At 42.4% G+C, this 24692-nt stretch overlaps 2 protein-coding genes across 2 annotated transcripts; one reads left to right on the top strand and one right to left on the bottom strand.

The window, feature by feature from the left end:
* Positions 1-208: 208 nt before the first annotated feature.
* Positions 209-9520, bottom strand: SPRTN (SprT-like N-terminal domain). Its single transcript, XM_045009711.1, has 5 exons — positions 9019-9520; positions 7283-7382; positions 6060-6188; positions 4502-4772; positions 209-3354 (listed from the first exon to the last, which is right to left on the bottom strand). The coding sequence occupies exons 1-5, from the start codon at positions 9393-9395 to the stop codon at positions 2600-2602; spliced, it is 1632 nt and encodes a 543-aa protein (XP_044865646.1). The 5' UTR covers positions 9396-9520; the 3' UTR covers positions 209-2599.
* On the top strand, positions 9403-16117 carry EXOC8 (exocyst complex component 8). Its single transcript, XM_045009710.1, has 2 exons — positions 9403-11249; positions 11935-16117. Exons 1-2 carry the CDS (start codon positions 9729-9731, stop codon positions 12541-12543), a joined length of 2130 nt encoding a protein of 709 aa, XP_044865645.1. The 5' UTR covers positions 9403-9728; the 3' UTR covers positions 12544-16117.
* The last annotated feature ends 8575 nt before the right edge of the window (positions 16118-24692 follow it).

Raw genomic sequence — 24692 nt, 5'->3', positions numbered from 1 at the left:
CTGCGTACATGTGCAGTGGCACAGAATCCCCCCCAGGAGTAAATATCATTCCACAGCAAGGTTTGGGTTTGTGTGGTAGTTAAGAAGGGAAGGTTGTGCAGATGTTGGAGTGAACTGTTAAAAGTGACTACTGTTGTACAAATGTATTTAAAGAGCAAAAAAGATGGTCATTGACAGCCATGTGAAAACCAGACTTAACAACCCAAGGTTCCGCATCATGATTTATTCAGAATATACACAACATTTTTGTTAAGGTTATTAAAATACTGCATTTTAAAATACTGATATTACAGAAGTTTCTACAAAAAAAACCACATACATTCTATGCATTCTTAGGGATTTTTTTTCCTATACTATGAAACCAGATGTTAGTTAGTACTGGTCAAATTCCATAACTGTTTGATCTGTTTATTCCTCATTTCAGAGGAAGTCAACTGTAAACCACGTTAAATTTATAACAAGACAACTTGTACTTACACTTTTGTCTGCATTATAGCCACCCTATATACCTACCAGCAGTACAACCTAGTGTACAATATGTTTGTCTGGAAGGCTAGTTTAAACTGTGAAAGTATTGCTCAAGTCACCTACAAACCAGTCAGTTAAATACCTTTAGTGCACCAATAAAACTGTAGACATTTCAGTAGGCTTTATACATCTTACTTGGTATTCATAACATGTAATAGAATGTTGTTAGCATATACTGACTGAACTATTCATTAGGCTGGTAAGGAAGCAAAGCAAAGCTCTGCCACTGATTGCAATCTGATGCCTTTCCGGAATGTGAATTCAATTGGAAATTTCATTTAAATTCAGGCCTTCAGTTAGAATTCTGCGGCAGGACTAGTGATATGACAATATCTTCTAATTTTGCTACTTGTACTCACCCCTATTTTTACTCTTGGTGGTTTTAGCCTTTAAGGTTCAAATATACAGAAACGCATACTACGCATTCTTGGAATTAAAGAGTGAAAGCCACTGAAGTGTCAATATATGCAGCAACGCCAGTGCAAGGGAGAGAAGGAAAAAAAGTGGAGATTGTTGGACCATGAACTAGCTGTTACTGTCTGCATGCCAACCATGCACATTAAAAACAAGCCAAAGTGGCCAAACAAAAATTAATAGTCTTATGCCTTAACGGTATAAGGATGTTTAAATTCCTCAGCTCCTATTCTTGTCCCTCTTAACAACCAATGCTTCAAAACCCAATATGTATCTCTAATAGGTCCTTAAGTCTACAGCCTAATGCTTCATCAAATGCACCAAGTAGTATTAAGTATCTAGAATCCCTCCCATATCACTAATTTTCTACCCATGCTTTCACTTACTCAAGATTCTACTAAAATTGACTTATTATATTTTATTTTATTTTTTAACTTCTAAGCTACGCCCCATTTTTGCTGAAGACTTAAACTATGTCTACACTGCCAGCGAGAGGTGCGATTCCCCTGGTTGTGTACGCGTACTTGCACTCTCATCCAGCTAGTGCAAATATAAATAGCAATGTAGCTGCAGTAACACAGGTAGCAGCAGCAGAGATATGGCTGAGCTGGGTGCCTACCCACCTGAAACTAGGGGTTATGTATTGAAGAGAGCTAGAGTGAGTATGTGTACATGAGCAGGGGAAATCACAGCCCTCGCTGGCAATGTGGACATAGCCATAATTTGAATCTAATTCCACCCTCATTTCTACCTGCCCTTTAAAAAGTTTTGGGTGAAACTGATCTCTGGAGAGTCGGTAGCTGTGGCCTAAACACAATATTTGGTGTTATAATAATATAAAAAATGCCCACTATTTAACACATTTTCATTGTGGTAAACTGATAAGTTGGTATCAGTGTATGTGGAAGGGGACAGTTTAGAAGTTACATTTAAAGGTGGCCAGGGGTAAGTTAAAGAACATTTTGGGGACCAAGGAGAAGTACAAAAAGACAAAACATGGTTAAAAATGTTAAGTTGCTTTTAGAACTCATCTAAGATTTCAGAATCTAGTAAGTATTACCATGGGAGGAGACATACTTAGGTTCTGCAGTAAAAACGTAACCCAACCACAATTGCATTTACTAAAATCAGGAGTGTATTTGGCCTGGTCTACACTTCAAAATTTATACCGACATAGCTATGTGGGTCGGGGTGTAGAAAAACCGTATCTCATAGCAACACGCTTATTCCAACTATACCACCAACATAGACCACAGCTATACGGACAAAAGAGGGCGTCTGTTGGCACAGCTAAAATCATTCAGGGAGGCGCTGTTCCCACACCAACAGAATTCCTCCTTCTCTCACCTGTGCTGGCATATATATTTGCTGATGTATGCTTGGTAGTGCACATATAGCCTTAGGCTCTTTGGGACACAAGCACCGTGAGAGTATATAAATCAGATCCTAACATGCAACTCCAAAAAAATCAGAATTGCCCTCTCTTCATGCTGAAATTCAGACTCCACTTTACACATATAGGAAAGTTTCCAGCTTGGACACTACAGGCCAGTGTACAGGCACATGACAACAATCATAATTGGATAAACCCTGAGCAATGTAATTTGAAGATTTCAAACAATTCTTAGCACTTAATTGTGAGATTGCATTTCAAAGCTTATGTCAGACAAGAGTCTAGATGTTCATTTATTTTGGTTTCCAAAACCTCGGTCTGGCAAACAGGACAACTAACCTTTTTATCCTGACTAACAGCAGAACTACAACTTTCAGAGGGCACTGTTGGTTCAGCATTGTTTTCTGGAGGCGTGCTAGTTCTAAAAGTGCCATCAGTACTCTCTCTCTTTATAAAGTAGTTTACAAAGGCAGATTTGTCTTCCATTTTCGGCCGTTTCTGTGGTATACCACCATTTTCAAAGCTGCTATTTCCCTGGGATGAAACCCAGGATCTTAGAGTTGTCTCAGCTTGTCCAAATGAAGTTTGTTTTGGTGTCTCATTAAAAGATGTAAAAACTGACTTAGCGTTTGTAGGACTTTGGTTCAGATTTCCTCCATTAACAGGAGGAATTTTAACAGGCGACCCATCAACATTCCTGTAAGCTTTTGTATTAGCAACAGATATTTTAGGAAACTTGTGGTTCAAAGCAAAGCTGTTTTTATGTTTGGTGCTATCAGTAAAAACTGGATGGGAAATGCTGGTACTGAATATGTTTGATTCAAATTTTAGTTCATTTTTAGGAACTGATCTTGCAGTTCCAGCTGCTGAATAACATTGTGGACTGGGTATTTCTCTGCCCTTAATACTGTTGTTGGAACTTTTGTGTCTCTCGGAGGACCAAAGGCCTGCTCCTCCAAGCTGATATCCTTTTCCACTAAAAGGAATTAGGCTTCGTATATCACCTCCATGTATCCTTCCTGCAAAAGATGAGTGATTAGTAACTTTGTTCTAATTTACTACATTTGCTGAGTATCAAGTCTGTTAACTAAATAACTTGCTGTTTGACTTTTAAGAAGTTAAAATAGGACTTGAATACAAGCCTGTTATTTCACAGCAGGCTGGAGCTAAGTTCTGTGGTAAGATCCTCCAAATTCTGACAAACTTTTGCAGCAGCTTGATTTAAATAAAAAGGAGCTTTTTAATTAATATAAGCAGGAAATATATATGATCAATACAGTACTCTTCCTGTTTTTCATATTCAATTTTATGTCACCATAAATCACCATATTTCAGTCTAATATATTGTATATTTTCATATTGATAATGAAGTAATGCATCAATAGTTGTCAAGTGTGGGGCTGGTGAGAAAATGTTGATTTTGGAAGCTGGATAGAGGACAGTTGTACCACTTGGCAGGTGGGAGAGAGTTGGGGATTGTGGGTTAATCATATTAGCTAAACGTTTCTGCTCAAGTCATCACCTGTGAAATAGCGAATACTGAAATTTTACACTCATTTTCAGGAGTTAGCAACCCCCTGCGATAAATAAGGTGGTTAATTCATATTATTTCTGGCTGGTTACAGATTCAGAAAGATAACATTGCTTAGCAGCCTCTCCTGACAATGATAAGGACAAGAAACTTCTAATAGTATTGTAGAACCTAAGCCTTTGATTTTGCTGTGCAGGGTGAAGATTCTGCTGCAAGTTCTGTTTCACTGAAATACACAGGGCCATGGCTGCATAACAAGTTTTCTGCTTAAAATTCTGGGATGAAAGTTAATACTGATGGAATGACAGGTGCTGTGATTTTAATTATGATTCGCTAATAGTAAGATAGATCACAGGTAAATCCAGAAATTTGAGTTATTTATTTGGTCCTTCATATTTTTAGAGCAAAAATATTGATGACCACCTAGCGCTGCTATAACTATGTTTAGCTAACTAAGTTTAGCTATGCTATAACTTTAATGCAACACCAGCATTAAAAAAATGTGAACCAAATCCAACATTACAGAAAATCTTAATACTACATTTCCCAGTATTTGATCTACTTGCATTTGTTGGAGTACTGTATAAGGCAGGAGTGGGTCTGAAGGGAAGAAAAGTGAAAACAGAGTCACATACCTTTGGTATCAGATGGTTCAGAGTTTGAAAGCTTGGTTAGCTGGGTTTTCTCCTTGCCTTTTTTAGAATAGTTCTCTGGCTCCTTTACTTTTGAGAATGTGCCACCACAGGTCTGTTGGTGGTCAGACCACCAGAAGTCTCGCGCAGAGGGTGCCCTATTCATTGCACGTTTCACATATCCATAATAAGGTTTTCTACTCTGACATGGGCCATTACATCGCCACCAGTGTTGGCGATATGAATCCACCTCATCATGAAAATCGTGATAAATCTAAGTGTAAAACAAAACCACAACAGTCATTTCCATTTCATATTAATCATTCAACTCTACATGTTTGAGATGTGCTAGCATTCTTTAACTACTTACTACTGATACTCAGGTGGAAAATCCTCAGAGAGCCAGGAGGAAAACAGTACATGATTTACCTACTAGCAGACAGCCTACTGTATGCATAAAAACCACTTTCAAGTAAATATAATTTTTCCCTCCCTCCAAAAATAAAAAAGCCTGATATATGGACAGCACGATCTTGCATACTAATAACAACTGAATATTAACTAGCACTCTGTGCACTAAGATATTAAGCAATGATGGATCAATGCTTGTTTCCCTTTAAGAAAGCTTTATTCTGCACCTAGACTGAGGACTAAATCAACTCCCCTCCTTGCATCTTTAAGTTAGTAACTGGAGTACAGAACCTTCTTGAATTTTAATGTTATCTATTATTATTATTCAGCTAAAGGAAAATTGTTGGGTCAAATTTGGCCCAAAATTTAGATACTGTAAAAACAAGGCTTTTAGAAAACTTAAGACCAATAGAAATTTTTGCTGGATATTTTGTTTGAATTCATTAAAAAGCCCTATCTGCAACTGCTGTTTGCTCCCAATCAGTGCACTGCAGTAAGAATATGTGAAAACCAGGAAGTAAAATACCAAGTTCTGACTAAGAACCAAAGAAAAACTGATGATTCAGTTTTCATTTTCTAAAAAGAAAAAATATGGAGGAGGAAACACCATAATAAAATGTACATTGGAGTTTTATTCAAAACTTAACATATTTATCAAAGCCATTAGTAACAACATAGATGTGAGCTTTAAAATAAAAAATTTTCTTTTAACCCAACTCTTTTATTAAGTCTTAAAAGCAAACTGGATTTTTAGTTCCCAAACTGTATCCTGAAGTTCAAGTCTTTTTCCTTTAAGAGTTCATAACACCACAAACAATTTAAAAACAAATATTCAACCAAAATGGCTCCAGAGATACTGTATTTAAAAAATATATATATATTATATAAAAATAAAAAAAAGAGAGTTACATATTCCCAAACAGGTTTTACTGCACTCTCCTCAACCTGCTTGCTCCCCACCCCCTGTAACTAGTGCAGCTGGTACAAAGCTCTCTCTACCCAAAGCTGTTCATACCAGCTATGGACTGGCTAACAATAAATGCCAACATATTTATCATACTGCATTTGAAATATCCAGTTACATAGTACCTGAATAGAAAATATAGTTTAAATTTTCTAGATTGTATTTTGTTAAGTAAAAACAACTTACTGTAACATTGGCTCCAGTCAGGCGATTGATACGACGCATGTGTTTGCAAAACTCTGCCCCATGGGATTCACGGTCTTTGTCATTGTTAGTGACAAATAACAGGGCATGAATCATTTCATGTAAGAGTGTCTGAAACAAAAATAATTTAATTGCTAGATGTTTTCTGAAAAACATATGATATATTATTTTAAAATATAGCTAATAGCTCATTTTAGCTTTACTACTTTCTATGCATCTTGATACTTAGATTGCAAATGCATGGAAATAAAATTTGTATGGGTCATAGGAATACAATAACAACTAAAAATCATCCTTTCTCCAAACTGCAAAATCCACGCATTGTCTCCATTTGTCCTAAAGGGCATTCAAAGGGACATTACTATGAAGAATAATGACATATTCAAAATCTGATCTCCCCTGAATTAGACTTTAAAAAAAAAAATTTCCCCAGGAGAAAAGTGATGCTTGTGAGCCAGCGGTGGGATGCAGATTCTGAGCACTTCAGAATATGAATCTTGTCCAACTTTAATTTCCAACCAGCTCACAACAGCAGAACTGGCAAAGAACTGAGGAACAGCATGAAACTTACATGTGTGATCAACGAAGAGTCCCTGTGGCACCTTATAGATTAACAGATGTACTGGAGCATAAGCTTTCGTGAGTGAATACCCTCTTCGTCAGACACATGGGTATTCACCCACAAAAGCTTATGCTCCAATACATCTGTTAGTCTATAAGGTGCCACAGGACTCTTTGTTGCTTTTTACGGATCCAGACTAATGCGGCTACCCCTCTGATACTTGACATGTATGATCAAATCCTTCATCCTAGTTTTTGTGTTACTGGGCTGCTCAGCCAGGAGACTGAATTGAAATAATTTTATTTTGCATTGTGAAGCCAACTTTATATTTTTAACATTAAGGAAGAGGATATTTTAAATCCCTCAAAAATATTTTTCCTATTTTGGGGAGTAAGATGGGTGGATGACTTTGGGCCTTACCTATAAGGGTGTCAGTTCAGAAAAATTATAACTAAGATTACCATAATTTTGCATACTTAGACAACCACCAGTAAGCAATTAATACAAGTTTCTTATCAAAGCAAAGACTATTTTATAATCTAGATGACATTGTGCATTACGAATTCCAGTACAAAATTTAAGATAGGATACACTTCAGGAGACTTATAGTAAGTTTACACATAGATGAAATGTCTTAAAATACCTCTACAAGATCCTTTCTGGGTCTTAGCTTTAAGAGTGGCTCACTAAGGCGGATGGAACACATCCCACCTCTTCCTTCATAGCTGCACACTCCAGCACATCTAAAAAAGAAAAATAAGCAGAAGGTAGACTTCTATTTGTTTTTGTAGCTGGTGGAGCAGAACTGAGAATTAAATACACAAATACTGGTCCTCTTAACATTGCCAAGTAAACCAAGAACTTTTAACAACTCTCCAAAGAACATAACATTGCTAAAGTCCAAAAAGCAAGAATTATCCAGAGTTTAATCAATAATTTTACAGTACAAACTAGGGAATGGCAAAAAAAATTCTTCTAAAATAGTTCTAAAACATATGAATATATTGCTACTGCTTTCACTTGAGTTTCCCTTTTCTGAAATCTTTCAAAACAAACATTTGGTGAAAACAAAACAGAAGAGCTACATCTTATAGTAAGTGTAATATGCAGTCATACACATCTTGAGTTTACCACACATGGACTAACAGTACTTACTGTACAGCCTGTTATAATGCCCAGCCAGGTTTACCTACTCTAGTGGGAAACACGTTTCTGGTGTGTGAAGCCACGGAGGGATTTTCAGTTTGTAAGTGTCCAGTCAGCAGAGTGTGACACATGATGTCACTGAACAGGTCACGTCCTGAGTAGTGGTAACAGGAATTAACTATTCCAAGTGAGCTAGAGAGACACCAGCACCTGACCTTGCACCTCATCGTTATACACCGCCTCGTGGGGCGCTGCTGACAGAAGTCTGTCTGAAAGGCCAAGGCACAGCCTCTGGTGGTTCTCTCTCTGCTGTCTCAGTGACTTGCCTGTAGGCCCCACATAGCCCCCTCCATGAGCAGGTCAGTAGCTGAGAGCTTGGCTACACTTGCACGTTAGAGCGCATTAAATCAGCCCCGGGCGCCCTAACTCCTGAGGTGTCCACACTGGCAAGGCACTTCGAACACCTGGACTCCGCGGCTGGAGCGCCCCGGTAATCCTCCTCCACAAGAAGCATAGAGCTTGCTGTGCCCTGGCTGAAACACCCAGGTGTCAATGTGGATGACATGTTGCATTACTGCGCTGTGATTGGCCTCCGTAAATGTCCCATAATCCCCTGAAGTCAAGTGGCCACTCCGGTCATTGTTTTGAACTGGGCTGCAGGCATGCAGATATCCCCTTTCAAAGCTCCATTTCTGACAGCTAGCATGCTTATCTGCTCCGGGACACAAAGCAACCATTACCCTGGAATGCTGCTCCTGCCACCTGGCGTGCTGGGGTTTCCCCCTGCCACTGCCTGAACTTACAAGGCAGCAGGCTGACACACTCTCTGCCCCCAAAACACAGTCTCTCCTCCCACATACACACCCCACCCCACCCCACCCTTTGAAAACCCCGCTGCAGCCACTTGCAGGCTGGGATCGCTACCACAATGCACTGCTCTCTGCGGCCATTGCCAGAGCTGCTAACGGGGCCAGGCCGGTGCGCTTGCAGCTGACAGTGTAAACACAGGGCGGCGCTTTCCCTGCTGTGCTCCCCGCGGGCCGGGTTCACTCCCAGCGCGCTACAGCGAAGTTCCCGAGGTTCCGATCCGAGACCCCCCTCCCACCTGCCGGCAGCGGCGGCGGCGCTTTAACCGGAGCCGCGAGTTTCTGGCATCAGCGCGGCCGGTCGCTCCTGCTCCCGCCGCGCCCCGAGCCGGACCCGTCCAACCGCCGCCCGCAGCCGTTACCGTACAGCGTCATGCGCGGGCTCCACGTCACCGCCACGGCCGCCAGCTTCCCCCAGAACAGCGTCTCGTTGAACTGCACGAAGAGGCCGCGTACGTCGGGGCTCGGGTCCAGCAGCTCCCAGGCCTCGTCCACCACGGAGAGCGGCCGCGGCGGCGGCGCCGCGGAGCCGGGCGGGGACTCGCTACAGGCCGCCGCTGCCGCCGCTTCATCCTCTTCCTCCCACTGCGCCTGTAAGCGCAGCGCCAGCAGGAAGTCTCCGTCCATCGGGGAGCGGCCCCCTGAGCAGCCCTGCCGCGCTGCCCCGACGGAGCACGGGCGGGAAGCGCACTGGGCAAGCTTCGGGCTCCCAACCGGCAACGGGTCGCTCGGATTCTGGCGCATGCGCAATACCGCTGGGCACCCTCCTGTTGCTCACTTCTCAGCACATGCGTATTCTACTATTTTCCTCTTGCGCGTGCGCCGATAGCGCCCCACACTCAACTTTACCGCCCCCTCAATCAGCGCTTGCGCAGTACAGCTTCTGACGCAGGAATATTACGCCAATCAAACGTGTCGCGCTAAGCGCACGCGCACTATGCCGTCGTAGCTGACGCGCAATCCCGGCGCATGCGCCCGTTGCTAGCGCAGGCGCAGTAGCACCAGTGCTGTATCTGCTGTCACCCGTCTTCCGCTCGCGGTGGGTCGGGGCTCGCGGCCTCCCTGCCGGCGCTACCGATGGCGCTGCCGCTGGGTGAGGGCGTGGGCGGGAGCCGGCTGCGGCGGCAGCTGGAGTCGGGGGGCTTCGCGGCGGGCGAGTACGTGAAGCAGCTGTCGCAGCAGTCGGACGGGGACCGGGACCTGCAGGAGCACCGGCAGCGCATCCAGGCGCTGAGCGAGGAGACGGCGCAGAGCCTCAAGCGCAACGTCTACCAGAACTACCGCCAGTTCATCGAGACGGCGCGCGAGATCAGCTACCTGGAGAGCGAGATGTACCAGCTCAGCCACATCCTCACCGAGCAGAAGGGCATCATGGAGGCCGTCACCCAGGCCCTGCTGCTGCAGGCCGACCGCGACGACCCCGCCCTGGGCGCCCGCCGCGCCGCCGCCGACCCCCACAGCAACCCCTTCCTTCCCCTCTCGGCCAAGGAGGCCGCCGCCAGCGAGGAGGGGCGGCAGCGCACGCTCACCACCCTGCTGGAGAAGGTGGAGGGCTGCCGGGACCTGCTCCCCGAGAGCCCCGGCAAGTACCTCGTCTACAACGGGGATCTGGTGGAGTACGACGCCGACCACATGGCACAGATCCAGCGGGTGCACGCCTTCCTCATGAACGACTGCCTGCTGGTGGCCACCTGGCTGCCCAACCGGCGTGGCGCCTACCGCTACGACGCCCTCTACCCCCTGGAAGGGTTGGCTGTGATCAATGTCAAGGACAATCCACCCATGAAGGACATGTTCAAGCTGCTCATGTTTCCCGAGAGCCGCATCTTCCAGGCCGAGAATGCCAAGATCAAGAAGGAGTGGCTGGAGGTGCTGGAGGAGACCAAGCGGAACCGCGCCCTCAGTGAGAAGCTGAGGCTGGAGCAGGAGGCCCTGCCACGGGCTGCTCCCCCACCTCCTGAGACCGCCAATCCCTTTGACCAAGAAGATGAAAAGGAACCCCCACCTGAGGAAGAGACAGTAGATTTGTCCCTGGAGTGGATCCAGGAGTTGCCTGAAGACCTAGATGTCTGCATTGCCCAGAGAGATTTTGAGGGGGCGGTGGACCTGTTGGATAAGCTGAATGAGTATTTGGGATACAAGGCCGTGAGCCAGCCAGTGAGGGAGCTTCGAGCCAAGGTAGATGAGCGAGTCAGGCAGCTCACGGATGTGCTGGTGTTTGAGTTATCTCCAGATCGGTCATTACGAGGTGGTCCTAGGGCCACTCGCCGGGCTGTGTCCCAGCTCATTCGCTTGGGCCAGTCCACCAAGGCATGTGAGCTTTTCTTGAAGAACAGGGCAGCTGCAGTACACACAGCCATCCGTCAACTGCGCATTGAGGGTGCCACTCTGCTCTACATCCACAAGCTTTGCCATGTCTTTTTTACCAGCCTGCTAGAAACTGCCAGGGAGTTTGAGACAGACTTTGCCGGCAACAGTGGCTGCTACTCTGCCTTCATTGTGTGGGCCCGCTCAGCTATGAGGATGTTTGTAGATGCCTTTAGCAAGCAAGTATTCGACAGTAAAGAGAGCTTGTCCACGGCTGCTGAGTGTGTGAAGGTAAGTGTGTAAGGAAGGCAGTATGGTCTGGTGAATTGACCCCATTCCTGGAAGAAACCAGTAACTTCTGATTTATAATCCTTGTTCGCTTACTGATTACCTCTGTGGCTTTGGTCTGAAAGGTGTATTGCTTCTTTATGATGTGTGAGAGGCTTTTTTTGTTGTGGGTTTTTTTTTCCTGCTTGTCTTTTATCCTGTGAATATCAGCAATGCCAAGTTTGGTTTTCCTATGTTTTGCCCAAAGACTGACTGGATATTGCAAAGTTTGTCAGCTCTTTCACATCTTGATTAAAGGGATAAGATTTATATGTTAAAATTTGAATATGCCTTTCTCCAAAGAGTTTATTGGATTGGATTTGAATATGGGTTAACATTTTAAAAAAAAACAACAACTAAAAATCCATTATTACTTAATTGCCTAGCTTTCAGGCTCTTATGACATGATCCTATTACTGCTCTAGTTGTCCGTAGTGTTTTGTGGCAGAAAAGATCTGCATTTCTAATATAAATGTATAAAATCAGTCTCTTTTTTTTGTTAAGACACATTTAATCTCTGCCTTATTTTTCATATCTATAAAATAGGGCTGATAGTTTTAAGGGTAACATGGTGATTAACTAAATTAGTCTGTAAAACACTTAGGATATAAGATATCCAGATAAATATTAATTAATTTTATTATTAAAGGTAGCGAAGGAGCACTGCAAGCAGCTCAGCGAGATTGGGCTGGACCTCACGTTCATCATTCATGCCTTGTTGGTGAAGGATATCAAAGGAGCTTTGCAGAGCTACAAGGATATCATCATTGAGGCCACCAAGCATCGCAACTCTGAAGAGATGTGGAGAAGGATGAACCTGATGACCCCAGAGGCCCTGGGGAAACTCAGAGAGGAGATGAGGAGCTGTGGGATGAGCAGTTTTGACCAGTACACTGGTGATGACTGCTGGGTGAACCTTAGCTACACTGTGGTGGCTTTTACCAAGCAGACTATGGCCTTCTTGGAGGAAGCACTCAAGCTGTACTTCCCAGAGCTGCACATGGTTCTCCTGGAAAGCCTAGTGGAGATCATCCTTGTGGCTGTCCAGCATGTCGATTACAGTTTACGGTGTGAACAGGACCCTGAAAAGAAAGCATTCATCAGGCAGAATGCATCTTTTCTTTATGAAACTGTCCTCCCTGTTGTGGAGAAAAGGTTTGAGGAAGGGGTTGGAAAGCCAGCTAAGCAACTACAGGAGCTGAGAAATGCTTCAAGACTGATACGTGTAAATCCTGAAAGTACAACTTCTGTAGTATAAATGAAACCTGTGTGTTCTCTTCAAAAGTCTATCAATAATGTTGTCTATGAAGATATATTTTGTAAATCTTTTCCAAATCCCTGAAAGCTGCAAAATTCCACCTGCAACCTTGTTTTAGCTAAAGACCCATGAACCAACTCTGAAGACAAGGAAGGGAAAGAAAAATTAAATAATTAAGGGAAAAAAGCATTGGGGTCAGATAATCTTATATTGCATGTCTCCTTTCCCCATTAATGGCCTCTGTTGTGATGTTTTACATTCTGCTTTGGGACAAATAAAATGTTAGTGAAATATCTACATATTTGTACTACATATAGCAGTAAAATATAATCTCTAATCACATTTTGAATTGTGTGATTAAAAAAAATTAACATATTCCCAAAGGAATATAATTGCTAGGTTTACTTGAAGCATTCCCTAGTGTGGTTCATTGTGAAGCTCATCCACCTTTCAAACATGAGTAAATTCTATGGATTTGCAGAATTCACCCTCTGGTAGTCTTTAAGCAGAGATTTGCTTGACAACAAGACAGTCAATCAGCACTACAGAGAGCGCATAGTCACTTCAAAAAAAGATTCTCAGATTAAAGATGTTATTAAAAAAGAAAACATTTCCTTACCTAGTTTAGCAAAAGGACATTGTCAACTTAAAAATCCTACCTCCCTGAAGAAATGCTCTACCTGCTGTTAGAAAGAACACCTAAGATTATTACAACTGAGATTTTTTAATGTTATGTATTTACTTTGTTTTTCTGTTGACTTCCGTGGGGGCAGGAGTGGGTCCCTTACACCCACACACAGTGTAGTTTATTGAGATGTGGGTATAACTACATTTCTATCCCCTATCTACCTGTAGAAACCATAGCAAAGAGGGATTCTTGTTTCAAAACATAAATGAGACTGAGTTGTGCGGGTTGGAGGAAGGTCATCATTAAAGTACTACTTCATGTTTAAGAGACTACATTTCAGTTTCACTTGTGCAAGGCCATGGATGATAGACACAGGAAGAAACATTTTTCATAAAGAGAATGACGCTTATGTAGTTCTTCTTAAAAACATATACCACATGGCTGTTACTGCAAATTCGTTAGTGTTGCTTTCTACAGTACAGTAATTCATTATAAAAATTACCTGTTTCAGTCTTTTTACAACCTTCCCCCTCTTCAAACACCAACCATAGTATATGTGCTTGATTACACTGAAAATTTGAAATCCTTTATCCACCCCACAGATACACTATCCTGCCAATGTCCTTAATCCCTGTTGTAGAAGGGACCACAGCCAGAAATAAGATTTTTTTGATCTACTTGGTTTCACTACTGAGACTGCCAACTAGAGTGCCAGTTTCATGGGCATTTTATGTATATGCCCCTTCGCTTGGATCTGAACAGTGACTACTATCTCATTCTGTTTCGGTCTCTGAAAATAATTTGCAATTTACTATAGACTATAGACCATTGGCCAGTCTTCTGATTTTTCTCAGCTTCCTCTTCTTGTAACCTTACATCTTCTTAATCAAGAGAAAACAATATTGTTACAAATAATTTTGTATTAGAATCTTAATCGGCTCTTAATGGGCATAAATGAGAATCATACTTGTGCACTTTTAAACTTGTCTCTTTTAAATGAAACTTTAGCAACTTGTGGTGATAGGCACCTTATAAAAGCATGTAGTAGCAAAACATTTAACTAGTAAAAGCAAGTGAATAGCTGATTATGTGGAGCCAGCCTTTTTTCCACATTTCCATCTCTTTATTTAATGGCTCGTTCTCACACTGGTAACTCTTGGACAACACTGAAGTGTCATGAAAGTGTCATTGCATTACCCTGAAAAGCAGAATCCAACAATCCAGGGCAGTTTGGTGGAGTTTTTTTTATAGCTGATACGTTCTTTGGAATGCATCAGCCTTAATGAGTTTGGGAAACGTTTTCATATTGGTTATAAAAGAGAACAAAAGAGCATCCTTTATGGTTATTTTTTTTAATGGTATATATTCTGTATCTTTTTTTTCCACCCCACTCCTGAAGATAACACTTTCATTTAGGAGTGCTGAATAATTGACTTAAAGCTCATTTGAATTTGTTGCAGTTCAACAGACTAAATATTAAGACTCTGATTCTTCACTGTATCTGAAGGCTTGCTGTAAGGAGCTGGGTTGCAGCACCATGATTCAGAGCTTCCCAATAAGATAGAGTAGGAGGGGTGTCCTCTTCTAATTGATGCTGTTGTTGCTGCTGATGTAACATTCCTTACTGCCAGCAGAGGGTTGAATGTAGTGGACCTCAGCTCTGCCACATCCTCTCCTGCCCCGATGTGACCCCAGTCTTCGCCGATATGCTCCCTCTTTGTGCCAGAGGTTGGGAAGCACCCGATATAAGAGGCAGAATCTGCCCAGTGGCTTTAGCAGACCAAAAAGTCCAGGCTTTCATTCGATTTTGTTGACCAAATCTTGTATTTGCTTGGCTGCTACAAATTCACACTAATTTTTGCATATGGAGTTTGGGCTGTCTAAACCACTTTTTAGGTAGCATTGATATTTTGTACCTTGTGATTCTGTTTAAGTCACGACTGAGAAGGTATGTAGGGCAAAATAAATTATGGCTGAGAAAAGTGAAGTATAAATTAAATTGAACACACACTTTGTACGCTAATTGAAATAGCTATGATTAAAATAAACATTTTGAAAGTTCCTTTTTAATAAATACAATTTCAGATTTGTTTACATTATTGTTAGGTAGCACTTTTATTTTCCTAAAATAAAATGCAGGTAGGGAGAGTATTGTTCAGATTTTAGTTTAGTAGTTGGATTAACTATTCAGGTGATATACTAATTTTGCAATTTTGATGGCTTGGAGTGGAGTAATCATATTTCTGTTGTTAGAATTTTTTCATTTTGAGAGGGCATTGTGTGTAAAATTCGATAATTCCTTTAGCTGCTTTGATAAAATTGTGAATGTCTGCATATAGTCAAGACATTTTTACTCATGGGAGTTGACATGTTTCAGATACTTTAATGTTGTAACATTTCTGAGCGGAGAGGACCATACAGTAGACTTTGTATGGATACAAATTCCTAGTCATATGAATAGAAGTATTGTAGTAGGGGAATAGAAATGTTGAACCAGCCTCCTGATCAGGAAAAAGCTACTGAGGACCTGATTCAGTGCTTATTGATGTCAATAGCAAGACTACCAGTGATTTCAGCGGGTTTTGGATCACACTTTTGAGGTAGATGAAAGAGGCAACTGAATAATGTATCAGTTCAGTTACTTGCATACAGACTAGGCAATTGACATAACGGTACAGTTTGGAGAAACAATTTCTCAACATCTTAAATGATTGTTTCTTGGAAAAGCTTGTTCTAGAATTGAGTAGAGGCTGTTCTCAACATAGTTCTAAGTTACGCACAAGCATGGATTCAGGAAGTAACTGTAGTTGTGTCACTAAATAAAAGTGACCACAAAGTAATTACGTTCAATATCCTGTGGGAAGAAAATGTAGGACTGTGATACTAAATGTTGGAAAGGGAGATTTTAAAAAAATGTGGAAGCTGCTCTAATGGGGTCTAAACTCAATATTAAGGAATGTAAAATTGTTATTCTTAACCATTCCATAAGTCATAGAATGCAAATACAACCCTTAAACCAAAAAGGAAGCAGGGAAATAAAACCCAGTATGATTAAGTGATAAGTTTCAAGAGGTTATTTGAATAGGCACTTTTCAGAAAATGGTAATCCAACCCCGGTGAAGCCAATAGAAAGCATAAACAACAGAGGATAACATGGACATGAGGAAAGCAAAGAGCAAACAAATGAAGACCAAAAAGACACATTTTTAATGTATGTCAGAAGCAGGAACTCTGCCAGAAAACTGGTGAATCCATAGGACTACTAGGGTGGAGAGAGCCATTAAGGAAGATAAAATCTTTACTGAGAAGCTAAATAATTTGTATCAGTCTTCACTACAGAAGATATGCTACTACCCCAGTGCTATGCTTTAGATTAAATGAATTGTCAGAAGAGGAGAGGAACAAACTGGTAAGATAAAAAGCAACAAGTCACCGGTATACAACCAAGAGTTCTGAAGGAACTTAAGAATGAAGTGGTTGGGCCAGGTGGCGAACAGTACTGTTGCACTGTTTAGGACAGTACAGTAACTCCTCACTTAACGCTGTAGTTATGTTCCTGAAAAATGCAACTTTAAGTGAAACGATGTTAAATGAATCCAATTTTTCCTTAAGATTTAATGTAAAGGCAGGGAGTTAGGTTCTAAGGAAATTTTTTGGGGGCAGACAAAAGGCATTATATGCTGTACAGTACTGTATTGCGGTGGGGAGGTGCCCCTGGCTTACACCTGTGGCTCAGGGTGGGGTGCAGGGTCTGCGAGGGAGTTAGGGTGCGGGAGGGCGCTCAGGGTGGGGGTGCGGGAAGAGGTTCAGGGCTGGGGCAAGCAGGAGGTGCAGAGCACTTACCTGGGGCAGCTCCTGTTTGGTGCAGGGGGTGTGCAGGTGGCTCTGCGCAGCACGGCACTGCCCCCATGGCCGCGATTCTGGGAGCTGCCCGCCCCCCTTGGCAGGCAGGGCAACCCGGAACACGGGTTTAAGGAGCTGCAGGGCCCTGGGCTAAGGGGGCCCCGGGGCCTTGGCCTGCAGCTGTAAAGCCCCTTTTGGAATGCGGCCCTGCGAGCCCAGGACGGAGGACTCAGGAGGAGCAGGGGCAGCCGCGCAGCCAGTGGCTGGAGAGAAGCGCCACTTTCCCCTTCAAAGCCCCGCTTCTCTCCAGCCGGCTTTGAAGAGGAAAGATGACAATAGGAGTTTGCATAAGAATCAAAGATAGAAGACAGCCCATTTAGTAATAATTAATCTTTCAGGCCTCCATCCAGCAAAGCACTTACGTGTGTGCTTAAATTTAAGCACATAAATAATCCCACTGAAGTCTATAGGATTACTTATGGGCTCAGAGTTAATTGTGTTGAAGTGCTTGGCTGGACTGGGGGTTTAGTTAGTAAATTTCGGTTGCATTCAGCAAAACTCACTGGGAAGAAATGATGCAGAGGCACTTCCAGAACCACTGCTTTTCTGCCTTGTTTAAATGAACTCTTTGCAAGTACCTGATTTGTGTGCAAAACTGCAGCAACTGCTTGAGCAAATTAAGAGTATCTTTGTTTGGCACCTCTAGTGTAGTGTGACGCAGGGTATGTCTACACTATACTGCTATGCTGGTGTAGTCACATAGGGCTTGTCTTCACTTATCGGGAGATCGATGTGTGGTAATCGATCCACCAGGGATTGATTTAGCAGGTCTTAGACCCACTAAATTGACCACTGATCGCTCTCCCGTTGGCTCTGGTACTCCTCCAGAATGAGAAGCATAAGGCAAGTCAACAGGAGAGTTGACTCAGGACGGTGTAGGCACCACAATAAGTCAACCTAAGGTACGTTATTCACATACTGGAGTTGCGTAACTTAGGATGACTTAGTCCCGTAGTGTAGACCTGCCCATAGTGTCACCGCAGCCTATGCCAGTGGAAGGGGACGGGGTTTATCCATGGGTCGGACCACCACTACCTCCCTCAGTGATGGTAGCGAGGCTAACAGAAGCATTCTTCTGTTGACCTAGCTGCATCTACACTGGGGATCAGGATGGCATAGCCACAGTGCTCAGAAGTGTGGCTTGTTCATGTACCCGAGTGGCATAGCTATATTGACCTAAATTTTAAGTGTAGACCAGACCTCACCCCTGTGTCAGCAAAATCTTTCCTCTAGGCTTCATCTATGGTAGGAAAACTAGGACCCATAATTCATCAGCAGTGCAACTTCACAGGAAGTAACAATAACTGGTGTTTGGAGGGTGAACAAGATTCAGGCATTTGTATAACCCATCGCTGAAAGGGGCTAGACAACACCATGGCAAAATGCCCAACGGCTTGTCTAGGAGGAGACATCCAGAAAAGTGAAAATGAAATGAAAGGCATTACATAAAGTGCATTAAACCCCTATGTGGATGGTCTCATTCAGAAATAAAGATGGATTGTGATTCAACAACTGCTAATGGAAAGAAATTAGCAGCTCTGCCAATTAAATAAGACTTTGGTTAGAAGACTGATGTGTCTAAATGATAATGAGGATGTGTCATCTGATCTTCACTATTCAGAGTATAAATAAGGTCATAAGCTCCCGCCCAAAAAGTAGAAGGAACAATGGGGGTATGTTTACATTTCTCCACTATCAGTGGGGTAGCCGTGTTAGTCTGTATCCACAAAAACAACGAGGAGTCCGGTGGCATCTTAAAGACTAACATATTTATGCCCAAATAAATTTGTTAGTCTTTAAAGTGCCACTGGATTCCTCGTTATTTCTCCACTAGTGGAGGCTGTAGACAATATTCAGGGTGTGACTACATGGGGCTGCTCAGGAAAGTCAAGATGAAACAACTAAAGTTGTGAAGTAAAAGTGCATTAAACCTCTGTATGGACACTCTCATTTAGAAGTAAAGTGGCCTTAGTTTGCTGTAGTTTATTTGCTCATATCTAAATGGTGCAAGTGAATAGACAATCAGCACCTAGGTGCTGTCTAGTATATTCTCACCCAATGGCTACTCCTGCTGTGGCTGTGAACAACCACTCCTTTTTGCTTAAAGTCTGTTACCATTTAAATAACCATTCACCCCAGAATATCCCTGTGTTTCCCTGGCTGTGTTGTTACACAGCCTGAGACAAACTTTAATTCTCCTAAGGTCTTGTCTATGTGAGAAAATTGTATTAATTTAACTAAACTAATTTAGAAACTAAGAGATAGATCTACAAAGGGATTTAGATGCCTAAGTTCAAATTTAGATCCTCCAAACCCCAGCTCAACATGCCACCTAACCCTTTAGGAACCTAAATTGCTGCCAGATGACTTACATAAAGCCTCCTAAGTCCTGATGTCTCCAAGCTTTTCCGCATCTAAACCCTGACGGTCTAGTCCCCATCCCCTTTTGGGAGAATTGCTCCAAAGCAAAGAGCAGTTTCTTTGCATCTCATGTACTCCTTTGAGCTCAGGGACCATAATTCTAAACATCCATTACTTTGGTCATGTAAGGTGGAAAGGCTCCTTACTCCCCTGTGGTCTTGTAAGGGCTAGGGATAAGCTAGCCCACAGTTAGAGTTAAAATCAAACATATGAAAGTCGGGCTGTTAGAATGCTGTGTTTCCACAAACCCTAAATGTCAGAAAGTCCCGAAATACTCTCTAAGGTAACTGTCCTCAAAACTGACCTAAAACACCATTTCCCTGTCTCACTTCCCAAGCTAGGCCACACATCTATCCTGTCCTACATACTCGCCTGTAAAATACAAACTCACTAACTAGACCTCTATTACTATAATTTACTATCTGAAAGTCAGGTCCCAAGAAACTTTTCTCTCCACACACAACTCCTTGGTTGATTATTCTAGTTGTAGTTATTTGTCACACTGTAGTTTTAAATAACACATTAGCCTACTGTAAGTGTGTATCAAAGTAGAACCATAACCTCTGGATGAATTAAATTAGCTCTCTCTAGAATTTACATTCCTTTCACTTATTCACTTATTTGATCAACATAATGGCTTAGAGGAAGAGTTAATTGGAAAATGACATGCATTTACCCTACAGAAGAGAAGATGCTTATCAGATATTTTACTTCAGGCCAGTTTCATTAATTCCAATACTTCTGACAATGTTGGAAAAACCAGCAAGCATTTTAAACAAATTATAAATAAAAAAAGGGCTCGTAATTTCTACTCTGTCTCTTCCCTGGCCTCTCTACAATTTTGGCATTATAATATTCATTGTATAAAAGACAGGGATTTAGACACAGTAATGATCTTCACCATTCTGTCAAAAGCATCTGATATTGAAGATCAATTAGTTTTGCTTCATAATCTTTACCTAATGCAGTGGAGACAGAGTTGTTAAATTGATCTGGATCATGATAGCCAGAATGGAAGGATGTTTTTAAAGGAATTCTTTCCTCATTCTTGGTGAAATTCACCCCTGTGAAGAGAGCCAGGGCCAGGCCTGAAGGCTTAAATGGGACGTAACTGATGCATAGACATGTGGTAGCTCTCTGCCCGCACCTTTCAGTCCTAAAGCAGTGGGATAGAGTGGGAAGGGTGTGTCTGGTTCATCCAAGATTAAGAAATGATAATATATGAAGAAAAAGATTATTACCTTGGATGCCTTTTAAGTGTGATGCAGTAGCTAAGAGAGCTAACACGATCTTTGGCTGTATAAACCAGGGACTATCAAGGAGGAGTGGGGAAGTGGTATTACCTTTGTATACAACCTGAGTGAAACCATTACTGACATACTATGTTCAGTTCTGGTGTCCTGCTTTTAAAAAGATGTTGACAAACTGGAAAGGGGTTCAGAAATGATGTAATGATGTGAGGGCTGGAGAACTTGCTTTACAGTGAGAGATTGAAGATGCTCATTCTATTTTGTTTATCCAAGAGAAGATTAAGAGGTGACTGGATCATGGTCTAGCAGTACTTATGTGGGGAGTTTTCTTATAGTAGAGGGCTTATAATGGGGTGTCTACCCCACACCAGGCCTGAGTAGGAAAAAAGGGCCAGCTAACCATGTGGCAGGCTGCACCTGGAGCTGAGCCACAGCTGATAAACTGTAACTGATGGTGAAACCCATCTGGGTAGAGGCAGGCTGAGCAAGTATTAATCCAGGAAGCAGAGAGCAAGAGGTGGCTGCAATGCGGAAGTTGGCAGTCACTCTCTGGTCTTAAAGAGGGAAAAGGAGGAAACCCCTGGAAAGAGAGACACCCTGGGATCTAGGCCTTGAGGGAAGAGTTACCCAGAAGGGTGAAGAAGAAAACCTGTGGGAGGAAGAGTAGGAAGCAGCCCAGGGAAAGAGCAGCAGGGTTGGAGGTTGTGCAGACATTGGCTGCTAATTGTAGGGACACCTGGCTGGAACCTGTACTACTGAATGGGCCCAAGTTCCCCTACCAGTCACTGGGGAAGTAGCACAGTCAGGGCAGTGGATTTGAAGACTGTCTGAGATGGTTTGTCCAGAGGGACTTTGATACCCTAAAAGGGGAAAACTATAGTGACCTGGCCAAAAGGCCAAGCCAGAAACATGGAGTAACCAGAGTCCAGAGAGAGAGCATGGGGTGAGCAACTGAAGGAAGAGGTGTCAGACTGGCTGAGCGCTAATCCCCACATAAGCCCCAAGGAGGTGTCTGACCAGTGAGTAGCACAACCTGTTATAGGGCTCTTTAATCTAGCAAATAAAGACATAACAGGATTGAATCGGTGAAAGCTGAAGCTTGACAATTTCAGGCAGGAAATAAAGGACTTTTTTTTACAGGGAGGGTAATTAACCAATGGAATTTCCTTGGGATGTGTTAGATTCTTTGTTAACTCAACCAGCAGGAAGAGGTTTGATGGAAAAACCACTGGGTGGAATTCTATGCCCTGTGTTATGCAAGAGGTCAGACCAGATGATCATAATAATCCCTTCTGGCCTTAAACTCTATTAGTCTATGAATAGGTAATGGAATAAAAACTATAATCCATCCACACTCTGCTGGAAAGCATACAGTATACTTGCCAATGTGTACTGCTGCCCCCTTTTGGAAGGAATGTCAGATCTGCTGAAATTGTTGTGTATATATAAGATATATCTCCTGGTAATGAAGATAATTGCTTGCTCAAGTAGTGTGTGTGTGTGTGGAGGGGGGGAAATAGTTTTACTTTGTGCAATGACCCATCCACTCCCAGTCTTTATTCAAGCCTTATTTAATGGTGTCCAATTTGCAAATTAATTCCAATTCAGCAGTCTCTCATTGGAGTCTGTTTTTGAAGTTTTTTTGTTGTAATATTGCGACTTTTAAGTCTGTAATCAAGTGACCAGGGAGGTTGAAGTGTTCTCCAACTGGTTTTTGAATGTTATAATTCTTGACATCTGATTTGTGTCCATTTATTCTTTTATGTAGAGACTGTCTGGTTTGGCCAATGTACTTGGCAGAGGGGCATTGCTGGCACATGATGGCATATATCACATTGGTAGATGTGCAGGTGAATGAGCCTCTGATAGGGTGGCTGATGTGATTAGGTCCTATGATGGTGTCCCTTGAATATATAGCAGAGTTGGCAATAGGCTTTGTTGCAAGGATAGGTTCCTGGGTTAGTATTTTTGTTGTGGTGTATGGTTGCTGGTGAGCATTTGCTTCAGGTTTGGGGACTGTCTGTAAGCAAGGACTGGCCTGTCTCCCAAGATCTGTGAGAGTGATGGATCGTCCTTCAGGATAGGTTGTAGATCCTTGACGATGCGCTGGAGAGGTTTTAGTTGGGGGCTGAAGGTGACGGCTAGTGGCGTTCTGTTACTTTCTTTGTTGGGCCTGTCCTGGAGTAGGTGACTTCTGGGTACCCTTCTGGCTCTGTCAGTCTGTTTCTTCACTTCAGCAAGTGGGTATTGTAGTTGTAAGAACGCTTGATAGAGACCTTGTAGGTGTTTCTCTCTGTCTAAGGGATTGGAGCAAATGCGATTGTATCGTAGACTGAGCTTGGCTGTAGTAGACAATGGATCATGTGATGTGCACTTGTCTAGTCCATGCAGCAGAGGGCGGCCTTGTCTGTCTGAAATCATTAGCAAGCACATAATACTTAATGATTACTTTCCAGGCCAGGTCTATGCTAGAAGCTTTTGCTGGTACTGTAATGTCGCTATTTATTTTTTTTTAATTCTAACAGAAGTCCCGGTATAGATGCAGTTATGCTGGCATAAAAGTGCTTTGGCCAGTGTAGCTTATTTTGCTCTGGAAACTGGTATACGCTCTACTAGAAAAAACACTTTTTTGCTGGTATAAGCTGTGTCTACCCGAGGGGTTTTTGTCAGTATGGCCTTATTGGGGGCCAACCTTTTCCAGTGTATACCTGGCCCCAGTCTGAGAAAACAGTCTCTCACTATGTGGTATGAAAAATCTCAAATTAACAGGGCTTTACTGATCACACTTAAGTACACAGTAAAAGGTAAGTATTGTAACCTTGGCCAGTATAAGTACAAGTATATCTGTAGCTTTACTGACTGCAACGTTGCAATCTGATTCTAAGCTGCCAGTGTGTCCGAGTAGAGCACAGTCCTTCCCTGATTATATTAATAGATTTTCTTCAGTGTTTTATAACTGGAAATGGATACCAGTAACTTGATGTTTTCAGTGTAGTGGGATATTCTTTCTACTTACCGTACTATGAAATTAAATTAGGACTTGAACAAGAACTGCTACTTCTTTTTCTTCTAGTGTCTAATTTTTTTTATTTATTTTTTTTAGCATTCTGTGAAAGTTTACCAAGCTATCTCTACAAGAAAGCTATGCACACACAATGACATATTAGATTTTGCTGATGCACTCACTTTCTCCTTGACTAATAAGGCAACCTCTGCTATACACATACAACTATGAAACAGGTGCCCTGCTTAATGGGAATTAATTTAATGTTCACATCTGGACTCTGTGTACCATGGCTTCATTCTGATTCTTCCATCCTTTCTCATTCAGTCAGAAAACATCTGCTCACTGTTTGGTGGTGGTGGTAGGGTGACCAGATGTCCTGATTTTATAGGGACAGTCTCGATTTTTGGGTCTTTTTCTTCTATAGGCTCCTATTACCCCCCACCCCCATCTCGATTTTTCATATTAGCTGTCTGGTCATCCTAGTTGGTGGTGGTTGTGGGGTTTGTTTGTTTGTTTGTTTGTTTGTTTTTTTGAGGTGGTATGTCCTTGGCACTTTTCTGAGCTAGGGCCTGATCCTGCTCTCACTGAAGTTTATGAGAGTTTTCCTATTGACTTCAATGGCCTCAGGATTGGGGTCATATTGATTTAGGTCTTGTCTAAATTTAGAAGTTGCACCAGTTTAGCTAAAAGTGTGATATTAATCAGATTTAGTGACCTGGTGCAGCTTTGTGTGTGGACAGTAGACAGTAGCTTGCCCCTGTAAAATAATCCTGCTCAGGAAACAGGCAGTCTGTTACCAATTGCACTTCATCAGATAAAATAACTCCTCTCCAAAAGGCAGGCTAGATGTAGAGCAGGGTGGGAAATATTTTTCCTGTAGTGAGAAAATATTCAAATTTAAAAAAAGCTTCTTGTCTCAAAATGGGACAAAAATCAAAAT

Source organism: Mauremys mutica, chromosome 3 (assembly GCF_020497125.1).
Source record: "Mauremys mutica isolate MM-2020 ecotype Southern chromosome 3, ASM2049712v1, whole genome shotgun sequence".
NCBI classification, from domain to species: Eukaryota; Metazoa; Chordata; order Testudines; family Geoemydidae; genus Mauremys; species Mauremys mutica.
This window is presented reverse-complemented; position numbering and strand designations above follow the sequence as displayed.